At 40.9% G+C, this 12632-nt stretch overlaps 1 protein-coding gene across 3 annotated transcripts in view; it reads right to left on the reverse strand.

Annotated features, from left to right (window-relative positions):
• CTNNA1 (catenin alpha 1) overlaps positions 1-12632 on the reverse strand; it is a 119914-nt gene that overhangs the window by 11715 nt on the left and 95567 nt on the right. For all 3 annotated transcript variants that reach the window (XM_074884170.1, XM_074884169.1, XM_074884171.1), the window contains 4 exons: positions 11053-11209; positions 5349-5549; positions 4103-4254; positions 1105-1215 (listed from right to left, as the gene is read on the reverse strand). In XM_074884170.1, coding sequence (XP_074740271.1) covers positions 1105-1215; positions 4103-4254; positions 5349-5549; positions 11053-11209 — 621 coding nt within the window. The remainder of the gene's footprint in view (positions 1-1104; positions 1216-4102; positions 4255-5348; positions 5550-11052; positions 11210-12632) is intronic.

A 12632-nucleotide genomic window follows, 5' to 3' on the forward strand; every position in this document is an offset into this window, starting at 1 on the left:
CTTTCCTGTAAAAAGCTAAATGTACTATTTTGAAACACGCATACTGAGGAAAGAGTAAGTGAAAAAATAAAGAGTATGTGCTTACTCCTGAATAAAATCTATTAGACTTGGTTTACAGCCTGTATGAGACTCAATGCCCTTGCCTTCATAAATGCTAGGAGCATTCATGCCTCCAGGAGCAGGTGAAAAGGAGTCTTCAGTACAAAAAAGCCTCTGGCAGCAGTCGTGCTAAAAGGTAAATTAGAACTGTCTGCATTTAAATAAAAGGGGGGAGAGGCATACAGGAATAGAGAGTGCTTGTGCAAGGAAGGAGAGCATAAAAAATACTCTCAGTCAGTGTAATTCCAAAGCCAATGTGGCAGAAGTTTGATAAATAAGGCCTAGCTACTTCTTGCCTGGTTTCAGGCTAGAAGAGCCTTCACAAAAAACCTTCCATGGCACTTTCCCAAGAGCGTAAATTGTTATCGATCCAGAAGGGGACATGTCAAATAAAAACAATAGGTAAGGCCTCGTTTTCCTTCAATGTACTGATTTTAAGTTTTCACCTATTAATTATTATATATTACCTATCAATGCTTTCATTTTTAACAGTCATAGGAAATGCAGTTAGTTTAAATGATTTCATATCTGAGCTCCTCTCAACATTGTCTTGATAAATGCTCAGTGGCCAAGCACACACCAACATGTGTGTGAAGACATTTTGTAAAAATTTCTTGCCCACAAACTTAGTGTTTGCCTGTTGAAAATAATGTTAGTACAATGGAATGATTTGCCCTGTCTCTCCCTGCAGAAGCTCACCTAACTAAATGGCAGTGCCTACAATGTCTGCGATCTGAAAGTATAAAGTAGTTCATCGGTATTAAAAGGATTTTGAACTTTCAGAACATCCAAAATAAAACACAGACGTTTCTCACATCCATCAGACCAACACATGCTGCATTTCACTTAACCTCCTTTTCAGAAAACTGGAAACAAAGAATGCCAGTTTTCTGATCCAACATTTTCACCACCACCCCCAAAAAATTTAACCTGGATTTTCAAAGCAAGTTGAACTGTTTCTTGAAGGTAGGTCACAGTTTTATAATGCTCAGATTTCTTCCTTACCCTCGCACTTTGTCCAGCAATGAGCTGATCATCTTCAGTCTGAATACTTGTTCTGCTTCGGACATCAAAATCCTCAGTCTCAAAGTCAGAATCATCCAACTCTTCGGGAGTCTGAGGAAAGAATAATTCAGTCAGAGCTAAACAACAGATCTCATGGCTCTAAAAAAATCAACAAGAATATTATTTTTCAAGCAGAGAGAATGGAAATCAGTGAAGGTAAAAATTATTCAATGTTTTCAACAAAAAGGTAAATACAGGGACTGTATCCAACCTGTGAACATGTGTGATTACATATGCTTGACTGCCCATGTTAAACACCATAGGGATCCCCAAAATTACATACCAGTAACTAAACATCTGAGATTTGTCAGGACACTAATGCACTCAGGATTTCAAACACAGAAAAAAAGTTTTTGCAAAATGAAGAGTATTTTTGCAACTAGCTTAAATGTAAAAGCTTCGCTTGAGATTCTGAAGCTAAAATTACACACAGCTTTACGGCCTGGTTCAAAACCACAGACGTCGTCTTTAGCACAATTATGAATCAAAGCATTGACTAAATTAACGACAGATAAAATATATCGAAATTTATTCTTATCCCCCAGGAGAAGCTGAAAATTTTTAGCTAGTAAGGGCCAGCTTTTATGCTGTAGGCTAAACACATCTGACCTAGTTCCTGCTTGCCTAGGATTTATTTTTGCTACTGCCAGTCTATAGCTGGCAAACTTTTTATAAAGCTTATCAAGTTTAAACAGTATGTTTGTCAAAATACTACATCTTTGCCTAGAGTGGCACTTCATAACAATTCTGCAGAGCTGGATCAACAAAGGACTTCACTGATAAATGCAATAAATTGTGATTAACACATAAGATGTAAATAAAGTCTCTGTTCTTCAGCTTTCTTTCCTATGATTTGGATTTTACAAACTTTTCCAATACAGACATCTTGTGATACACTTAAAATAAAGATGGATATGCAAAACAGTTGCCAAAAAGCAAAGGTGAGTATGCTGACAATCAAGACCTAGGGTATTTCACCCACCATCTCCTCTCCATGCCTTGAAGAACAGAGCATATTCACAAAATCAGTACAAGGACATGTACTGAGAAGTAGCTCAGTATAATAAAAAAGTATATAATTTTTTTTTTAAAAAAAAAAAAAGGAAACAGTTCTGCTGCATCTTTAGAAACTGTTCATAATTCTCAAGTCCCCTCTCTGCCCATCCATCCCAAAGCCCAAACAACCTGGGGTATACAAAGTGTAATTCTGCCTTTCAACCTGTCATCAAGGGCAAAAACTCCTCCGGGGGTGGCAAGAGATTGCCTGGGGATCGGGGAGGAGAGAGCTTTACTTCAATAACCTACAGATATAGTACGATTTTAGTTTTGAAAATACAGTGCATAAACACAAAAATTTGGTGTTTGAGTGACTTTTCCTTCTGGTTCTTGTAAAGAACAAGTGCCACCGGACAAAGTTTCAAGTGAATCAGCTCGTTTATCCCAGCTGAGCTTTACAGCATCCCCCTGTGACCACGGTTACTCCTGTGGTCCAGTTTTGAGACAAAGCCCTGGAGAAATGGTGGCCTGCTATCCCCACTTGGATGGCTCTCTTATCCTAAATACATTCTACACCTTAGAGCCCTTTGGACAACAAATACTAACATTTTAACTTCTGTACAGGCCAGTGATGTGTCACCAGTGAGCTGCCGTTAGCTACTGGCAGCTGCAATAGAGCCGTGGCACCCTGACATCAGAGATGCGGCGCAAGGGGAAACATCGGGATTCCTGGCATCGCCAGCTCGGCTAATTACTGGCGACATGGAACTGGCAGCCGTGCCTTCATGTCCTGAGTAACAAGGACTTTAGCAGGCGGTGAATCAAATTAGTTCGTCTGCATGGCAGGAGAGCATTCATATCTTCACCTAACACTGCTTGTCTATAAATCCTGAGCTTAAATTTGAAAAAAATTATACGGAGAGCACATATGCAGTTGTCAGCTTTTCTTCCGATTTTCCATCTGATTCTTTGCTTTAAGCAGCAAACATGGAAGATGCTATTGCAATGGTTACTATAATCACATATATTCTGGGGCTGTACATCCTTAGTGTACTTATCACCAACATGCATCTGCCATGGTTACCATTTTGAAAGATGAAGACAGCTTCTCCGCAATGCATTTACGTTTAAGTGAGAGGAGCACAAGGAAAAAAAAAGAAAAAAAGGAATAACCCCCCTACATTTGTTTTTGGTGTGTCTGGCTCCTGCCTATTTTTACCATGCTAAGATTCAAGAAACACGCCCATAGGTCAGCACCAACAGAACTTTCGCTCCTGCATCCCTTCAGTCAACTGCAGGAGCCCTTCTGCATCTTCCCCGCCCGCCTCCTACCTGTCTAACGCTGCCTGACCTACCAGAAATTGTGACCTCCAACTCACACTCACTGCAGCTGAAACACGCAAGCACAGAAGAGACAATGCCTCTATGAACTGGTCCCTGTTTACCAAGGTTAGCCAATTGATGACTTACATGCTCTAGGAACTACAGACTAACTCATCTAAACCTGTTTTTGACAAACTAGCATTAATTCTCAAGATTTACTTACTAAAGAGCCATCAGGTTTTACTTCTAAGCTCTCAAACTGTCAAAGAGCATCTATAGTTATGAATCCGCTTGCTGTTGTTAAATCAAAGATCACTGATTTTAGCACATTATCAAGCAAGGCATTAACACGATATTACAAAAGATGCATGAAGGGTATTTATTTAGCATCACAACTCTGGCTATCATTGATGCTCAGATCTGTTTAATGAAATTGAATGAAAATGTACTTCTGAAGTACTCCACAGTGATTAGCGGGTTTTAAGACTCAGAATGTTAATATGAGCTAAATGAAAATCTTATGCTGTCTGCTCTCAATAAAACTGATGCCTGTCAGTTCAATAAAGGTGGAGAAAAATGAGCAGAAGAACAGAAAGCTGTTTAAGTAAGTTACGCTCACCCGGATCATCAGTACGGCTTTCCTGATATCTCGTATTCCATCGTACACCAGTCGCGAAGCGTCGATAAATTCATTTTCATCCATTGGCTGAGCAGGGTCTGAACTCAATGCTTCCACAGCAGCTTCTACTTGCTCAGTAAACCGCGGCATAACTGAATTAAGAACGCAAATTCACAGTCAGTGCCCACCCCAATGCCACTTTCCGCTACACAGATGTGCGTGTGCTGCGTTGTTAACTATCACTGGAAGTTGTGCAGTGGTTCCTTTTAAATCAAAACATTTGTTACAGAAGAACGTCCATACTGTAGCTCAAGTCTCAGTGTACTTCAATTTCTGTTTCCTCTGATCCGATTTGGGTTTTTTCCCCTTAGACAGTGAAAAGTTTATCACACCCTCTTAGTGGACAAGGAGAAAACACCTGGGAAGCTCTTGGAAACTATGGGATAAAATATTAAGCATTTGTTTAATGTTCCCTGCATACGTACATCATTTTTTGGGGAAAAAAATATTACCACCATGAGGCTCAAGTTTAACAAGGCACTGGAAGAGGGCAGGTTGCACTGCTGTACTTCAGTGACTCACTGCACCCCAGGAAGAACATCACAGAACCATTTATTTACAGTCTGCTCCTTTCTTCAGTGTCACCCTCGATTCTTCAGCAAAGTAATTAAAGCAAAACCAACAATTAACAGTTGGCACAGCACTCATTGAAGCAACCAAAATTATTCCTTACCCTATATGGATGTTACCATCTAGTTCACAGGAAACACCCTAATTTACCATTTAGGTGTGGGGGACTACCACATTTCTTTAACAGTTATAAAGATATTTTACAAAATTTACCTGAAAGTATTACCCAAAATTTACTCTACCAGGCCAATGTGGCAGAAATTTTCTTTCTGGATCCTGAACACTTGCAGAGCCTGGTACAATACTGCAAGACAATCGGCACAACTTTCAAGCCCTGACTCAGTGTTTGAGACTCACTCCCCGGTGTTTTAGCTTTTACAGCTCAGTCAATGACAGCGAGCACAGGGAGACCTTGTGCACTGCTGAGTTTTACACCAGTCAACACAGCAAAATTACATTTCTCATTCTGCAACAGCTCTGCAAATAACTCCCACTAATTTTCATTATAGTATATAAATGGAGTCTTTAATAGATTTCACAGGTACGTTAGTACCAGGTTGCCCATGCAGTTGTAAGCAATATGAGTTTAGGGATCTTGGGAGTAAATGACTCTTACCTGTGTTGGACAGTAACTTTGTTGCTTCCAACACCTTCTCAGTGTAGACTCCAGGTTCGTAGTTATCCATTTCAGAAGTGACAACATGAATGACTCTAGCAGCACGTCCTCGAATTGCACCAGCTGTGCGGTCTAAACCATCAACATCTTTTTCTTGGAGAGCAATGACACATTTGTTTACATCTTCTAAAATATGATTCTCTGGTGGTAAAAGGAGGAGGATTTAGATGGTAATATCTTCTTTTCTGTTGCAGTCATCAGCATTGCAATTTCTCAGTTTGTGACCTGCTCTATAAAACCTCCAAGGAGGTGCTGTAAAGCATTAATTTTTAAGCTTGCTACAACCAGCAAACAGCTGTCCTTCTGAACTAGGTGTCAAAAACCCCATCAGTCCATGCACCTACTGGCATCCACACTTCTTGGCCCGTTTGTACTCAATTTTACCAGTGGAAAAGCTGAGTTCATCTGAATTCTCCCCTAACACGTTTCTTTCCATCTTCCCTCCTCTGGACTGCCAAAGCCCTTATTCCAAATATTTGCAAACCACTCCCCTGTCATTCCATGTGTGTGGGGTGATGAGGCACCCTCCCCAGCGCCACACCTAATCCACTCAACACTCTAATAAGACAGGGGCATTTGTTGCACGTTTCTAGCTTCCTACATAGTGTTTTCCTACAACCACACACATGCCATCAGAGAATATTAAACTGTTAGTCCTCCATTCAAATTTAAGACACGTAACATATGCAGTGATTTATGCAGAAAGCGTTCCAGTGACAGAGTATTCATTGCCTCTTAAGAAAACAAAAAATAAAGCCAAGACCTGTGGTTTGTAATTTACTTGTAGAATATACATTTTCTTTTTTATACTGGTATTTTCCCCCATTTATCAAGCTCAAGAAGCCCAAAATGAGTAAAACCCCCTAAGAGATTTCTGAAGGCGCCTAGAGAGGTTGGGATCCTCATTAGGGGAAACCTACCCAAAAGGTCTTCCAAACTCTGTTAGAGACCTCTTTAGTGTATCAGTACCAACACTCTGATATTGCCATCCGACATCAGCATTTGGGCTGCTTGGTAAGAAACCAACTTGGAAACATTTCTGCTCTGTCACTTAAAATAGCTTTCAGCGTTACTTACCATTGACTTAATCATGCTACACTGCCAATCCGTGCCACTGAAGTGGCTTTTATTCCCTACGCAGGTAGTAAAAGAGCCATTTTGCAAGAGTTTGTAGAGACGAGAAGCACATAGAGTTGACTGATGGAGGATTTGTATAAACTGGCTGAAAGGATTGCTGCTGGAAGTGTTATGCTTAATTTACATAAAATTAACAGAGCCAGGTGCAATATTGCGAGACTTCTGTAAGCAATCTGGACAAAAAATACACTTGTGAAACACCTCTGAAGCAACTCAGCCTGAACAAGTTCAGCTGAGGGCAGAATGTGGCCCTAAGAGAGAGAAGTGCAGGTTCATTAGCGATTTGACAAGTCAGTGAGCAGGCAGCCAAGGTACAAGAGCTGCAGCAAGGAGCGCACAGAGTTTCGGTATTTAAAGCAAGAGACAGACATCCCTGCAAGTTGCAACAGTCAAAAGAAAAAGCATCGGCGTCAGGCCAAAACACAGACTGCTTATTGCTTGAATTCCTTAACGAATAAATTAAGCCACAGACCATTTAAAAGCCTCTTTGGATTATATGAACTTTAATAAAAGGCATGGACAAAATGAAGATGAATATTTAAATGCCTGCTGATCATATGATGTCTTTTGCAGATGTGAAGTGGCCAGAAAGACACTTCTGGGGAAGGCTAACCCCACCACAGGGCAGTCTGCAAGGGGCCCTGGGGCAGTACAGGGCTGTCAGGTGCATCCACTCTGGTTATACTCTCCGGTTGGATGGTACAAATAAGAATTGACACGGTTCCGTGTGCTTGTATATACACACGCTGCTACCTGTCCTACAGGCATATGGACCACAAGCGTCTGGCACAAAATGCCATCTGCTGAGGCTGGGGTGGCAGAGCCCAGGAAATGCTGACGCACAGGTTCACTGCCAGCACCTTCAGGGACATGTCAACGCCGTCCTGCATCAAAGCTAACAGCCTGCCTGTTGCTGAGCAGGAGAAAAATCTCACAGCAATATAATATAACGTAGAATGTAACACAGGCAATGGCAAGGGGATCTTGTCCTACCGAAATAACTATAGGGAAAAAATGGTGTGGTTTGGCAACAAGGTAGGAGGAAAGACATTCTTCCAATAAAAATGATTTTTAGAGCAAACAAGGAAATACATAGAACTGTGAAAAGCTAACAGAATTAAGAGTCCCCTACAACTGCCAATCCTCAATCCATCCCTACTAAACACCTTCCACCTCCACCCACCTCCCCATTAAAGGGATTAAGAAATCCTTTTCCAAACATCCCAAGAAGTCTGCAAGGGAGTCTGTAGGCTACAGGAGATCGAAACCTAAGAGCAACAGTCAGGAGATAAAGCCACAGATGCATAAATATAACTCTGCTTCTCTGCTGTGTCCCCTACAGCAGGTCTCAGAACAATCTCTATGCTGGACCCTCTCTTGACAAGGGACACTGGAGGAACCAGGTCAAGCAGCAGTGTCAGTAGACATGGTTATGAAACAAGTACTTGAATGTTCATACACTTGTAAATACAGGATTCACCTTGTAATGAAGAAGGACAATCATCAGGCCCAGGCAATATTCATCTGGAGGCTCTTAAGACAAAATAGCTCCACTGTGATGGGCAGTCTCTCGCATAAACCTCTGTCAGCGGCAGAGGAACAGAAGGCAGCAAATGGAATGATTTTTTTAGAGGGTTTCAAAAGAGATCCAGGTAATTTCAGAACATTGAATTTGACAATTACATGGTGCTATCAGCAGCTGCTCTGAAGAACACAGATAGTGGGCACACAAACATACCCAGAGTGCTTAGGGAAGGCACTGACAAGAGGGATAAGAATTACAGAAGGTACAGAAAAGCTTTGAAATGAGGAATAATGAAACAGGCAAAAACTCTGCAGTCAAGAAAGAGACGAAAGAGACAACTAAGAGTATGACAGAAGTCTGTACATTCACAAACAGCATGAAGAAAGCGAGTAGGGAAAAAACCCTCTTCACCACCCTCTACTACAACTAGGGGCATCAAATGAAGCAAATAGTTGACACTGCAAAAACGAGGAGGTTCTTCACACAGAGCAGAGTTAAGCTGTGAATTATTCACAGGATGATGGAGATGCCAGGGGTTTATAATGGTCAAAAGAGCAACTAACACAAGCTTAAATGAGAAAAATCTGTCAAGGACTGTTCAGTAGATAGCACCTCTGATGCTGGCACTCCCTGAGCTGCAAATCACTCATGGTTGGGAGCGTTTAAGGAAAGATCTTTAGGTGACAGGACTCCTCTGCTATTTATCTTGTATGCCCTGACAATTAGACACCGCCAGATCACTGTCCTAACTCAACAGGGTCCTTCTCCTGCTATGCCCTTCATAAAATGTTGTAACCTGCAAGCTTATCTGCAACACTCTGCATTTAAGTATCCTTCTTCTATGATATTGTATCATCTAAACCCAACATCTCTTTCATCAAGTCTTTACTTGTGGATAATGGATACAATTCTGTAGCATAAGCTGAACAATGAAGCATATACTTCATGATGGACAGCACAACATGTTGTAGGAACGTGGGGGGGGTTTAAATATACACACACAGACTCACAAGAACTCTTTTAAATTGTGCTTACATCCCAGTTAGTAACTGATACAAACTGACACAAACCTCCTAATAACCCCAAACGGAAGCCGGTATTAAATCATACCCATCACGATTTTATCCAAAGAGATGTTTCGACTTTTAGCAGACGATCTGGAATTGTGGCATTTATATAGAAAACATTTATCAAAGTTCAAACAAATAATATTTAAAGCAATATTTATTGCTTTAATATTTTTCTAACATCTCTTTGATAACGCAGAAGATACAAATAATGCCGACTGCCCTCGAGCATGTGAAGTAGTCTCAACCGACAGCATTTCCATGGCATCATTTCGGGTGCCAAGCAGACACTCGAGGCGAACTCTCTCCTGAGTCAGCCTGCCACCGCCCCAGGAAAGCAGCGTCCCCTGCGTATTGCCAAGCCCTTGAAAACTCCTCAGAGCAACTCAGCAGTGGGCCCACACCGTAACCTGTCCCCTCAAAAGCAGAGTACCCATCTCCTCCAATGACCTATACAAGGATGCAGACCACTCAGTTCCAGTGGCTTGACCCATTTTGATCCACACCTGTAAGTGAAATACAGTAACACAGCTTTATACAGACTGCATTTTCACAGACTAGCAGCTTTTTCTCTTAAAACATTTTGTACACTTGCGGGCAAACTCCAAGTGGAGCCATGAACTTCAGCACACAATTCTCTCTAAATATATTTCCCCAGAAATAGGCTCCTCACAGCTGTGCAATTTCAACTACTGCTGCAACGACGAGCTCACAGACAGATACAAAGAACTAGGACATTCAATTGCCTAATAAGTTTATGCTAACTCATTGCAAAGAAAATTTTTATTCAGAAGCCAAGGAACCATAATACAACATGTATGATAATACAGGTGACTCATCATAGAATCATAGAAATACTACTTAGGGATTTTTTTTCCCTGTGGTTGGTTTTGGGTTTTTTTTAATTAAAAAAAAAAATTAGAAAAAAATATTCAGGACCTTAATTTTTCATCACTTGGTACTTCTGACTCCATACATCTTCCTGTGAAATCTCTCTTTACAACTGGAGTTTTTAGGTCACCTGAGATGCCCAAATCTGTTTGCACCAGGAAAATTAGACCCTCAGTTTGTAGCAGCAATTTGTGAACACTATTGCAGACACAATTCACATGGTTATATCACCATGTCCTCTGTCTAGAGCAGAATTAGAGGATGTGGAAATAAAAATGTTCCCCTTATTTCTAGGTCACGGCAGCTAATGGTGGGTCTTTATCAACGCTGCTGATAAAACAGATTATCTTGGCAAGCACTTTGCCAAACGGAATTATCAATTATAATGATCCGATCTTTTTAAAAAACTTTAAAAACTTTACTGAAGCTGACATGGTTAAAAGTATTCACAGAGCATTGTCCATATGAGCAGTTTTATTTTAATGAACTTGTATGACCACGGTTTGATATTCATTTTTGTTTACATAAGAAGAGTCTAAGGTGAATTGGAGGACGGTCTTTTTTGCTAGTTCGTAACTCGAACATATTCTATTTCCCTCAGTGTTACCGGTGAGGTTTGTCTACAGTAGCTACATGGTAATTCATCTGTAGTTCTGCTAGCAGTTCAAAATCTTGAGACATAAAGTGTCTTTCGCTATGTTTAAGCTGATCTGTCTACTGACATGTAAATATATACATTTATGCATGCACACGCCGTAAGTGCAATGACAGGTTTCTAGAGTACCTGCTGAACTAAACTATCACTGTTTTCACGCTATAAAAATACCTCTTCTCCTTGTGCCAAGATCTCCTGCTCTATTTTCACACCTCGCTTGGCAGAAGACGATGCTTGCCAGGTGAAGTGTACCAACACCATCCCTTCCAAAAACCCAAGAAGACTCCAGAACACGTGTAGAAGCCACCCGTTCCCAGAAATAAGCTCAGTTACAAGAACGATTATTTCTGAGATTGAACCCCTGATTACCTGATACAGCCAGGAAGTCATCAATGGAAGTGATGTCATCGACAGCATCCGTCAGCACGCGGACTTGCTTCTCCCACTGCTCTTTGAAGAGATCCATGTTTTCTTGAGCCAGCTTGCTTTGGGGTTTAGCAGCCAGGGCCAGTGCAGCATTAATGACCTGTAAAAGACCTCTGGATTTTTAAAACACATCCTTAACAAAACAATTAGTTCCTGTATGTTTATCCAATGAGCTCAACAGCAAACAAAGCAAGTTTACTAAGTTTTCAAGAACTTGATATTTAAACACAAAAGTGTTTTAATTCTGTTGCTCTCATATCCAACTCATAACTGCTTCCACATTTATTATAGCTAGTTATTACAAGTAAAACCACTTGGCAAGTATTCACAAGAACTAGCTTCACCTTTCTTTAACAGCTCATGTTAAAAAGGTGTTGCTTTCTGAGTGCAGCTTGGGTTGTTAAGTATTTTAGACAGGGTGACATTTAGTACACTGGAGGCTGCATTTCCTAAGCTACTTGCCAGAACCTGAGAAAAAAGGTCAAAAAAGGATTACTCTTACACAGTTGGAAGTAGAAACAACATGCAAATACAAAATTAAAGATAAATTTTGTATTTATCTTCTTTTCCTTAAAGCTTTACTCTGTACTTTACCAGTAATTGTTACAGTACCGTAAGATTTCTGTTATGGCTGTGGAAGAGCCAGATTAGCCAGGGAACAGGAGGAGAGGGTACTCTTTGATGCTCCTCCTGAACAGGCCCCCCCACTAATTTTCTGCAGACCTTAAGACTGTAATTTACTCTAGATCCTTGTTTTTCTAAGCAGAACAAATGCTACACATACAGCTGGGTAACAAAGTTTATGCTGTACCAACTAATTGGTCAGTTAAATGACCAAAAAAGCCTCTTTGGGTGTGGGAAGAAAGCAATCTGAAATGCCTGCTCCTGTTCTTGCTGCACTATGCTCCAGCAGAATGACCTGGAAACATGCCAGGTGTGAGAAACCATCCACAGTCAGACTGACATGACAATTCTAATCTTGCTTTCAAACACCTGAGAGAGCTAATTAACTCACAAGTTCAATGTCTAATTTTTCTTCTCTACTTTAGGACTGTATTAATTTCACATAGTTGCCGAACAAAACATGCAAGGACCAGATGTTCCTGGTTTTCCAAAATCTACTTTCTCTACCTGCTTCATTTAAGAGTGTCATAAAGCATTTAAAAATATACATAACTCACTAAACATGGAAATGATGGTGATGTCAAACATATCATGATGGCACTGAATGAATCAGGCAGGAGAAGGAGGCTGATTCACCCAAGGGATGCTAGAAATTAGCAGTGACTGAGGAAAATTCACAGAAAAGCTATACTGCTCTCCATGCTCATCCTGCCTCTGGAGATGGAGGCTGCAAGTCTGGGTCACAAATTAAAATGAGCTCTATGGGTTTGGTAACACAGACAAATGCGAGAAATAATCTGGCACAAGAGGCAATCTGTTCAGGAGACCTGCAGGGACGAAACATGCCTTTGAACCCTGGCAATAACAACAGTGCCCGCCCTTCGTGAAGAACGTGGGGC

This window comes from Strix uralensis, chromosome 14, assembly GCF_047716275.1.
Source record: "Strix uralensis isolate ZFMK-TIS-50842 chromosome 14, bStrUra1, whole genome shotgun sequence".
Taxonomy (NCBI): domain Eukaryota; kingdom Metazoa; phylum Chordata; class Aves; order Strigiformes; family Strigidae; genus Strix; species Strix uralensis.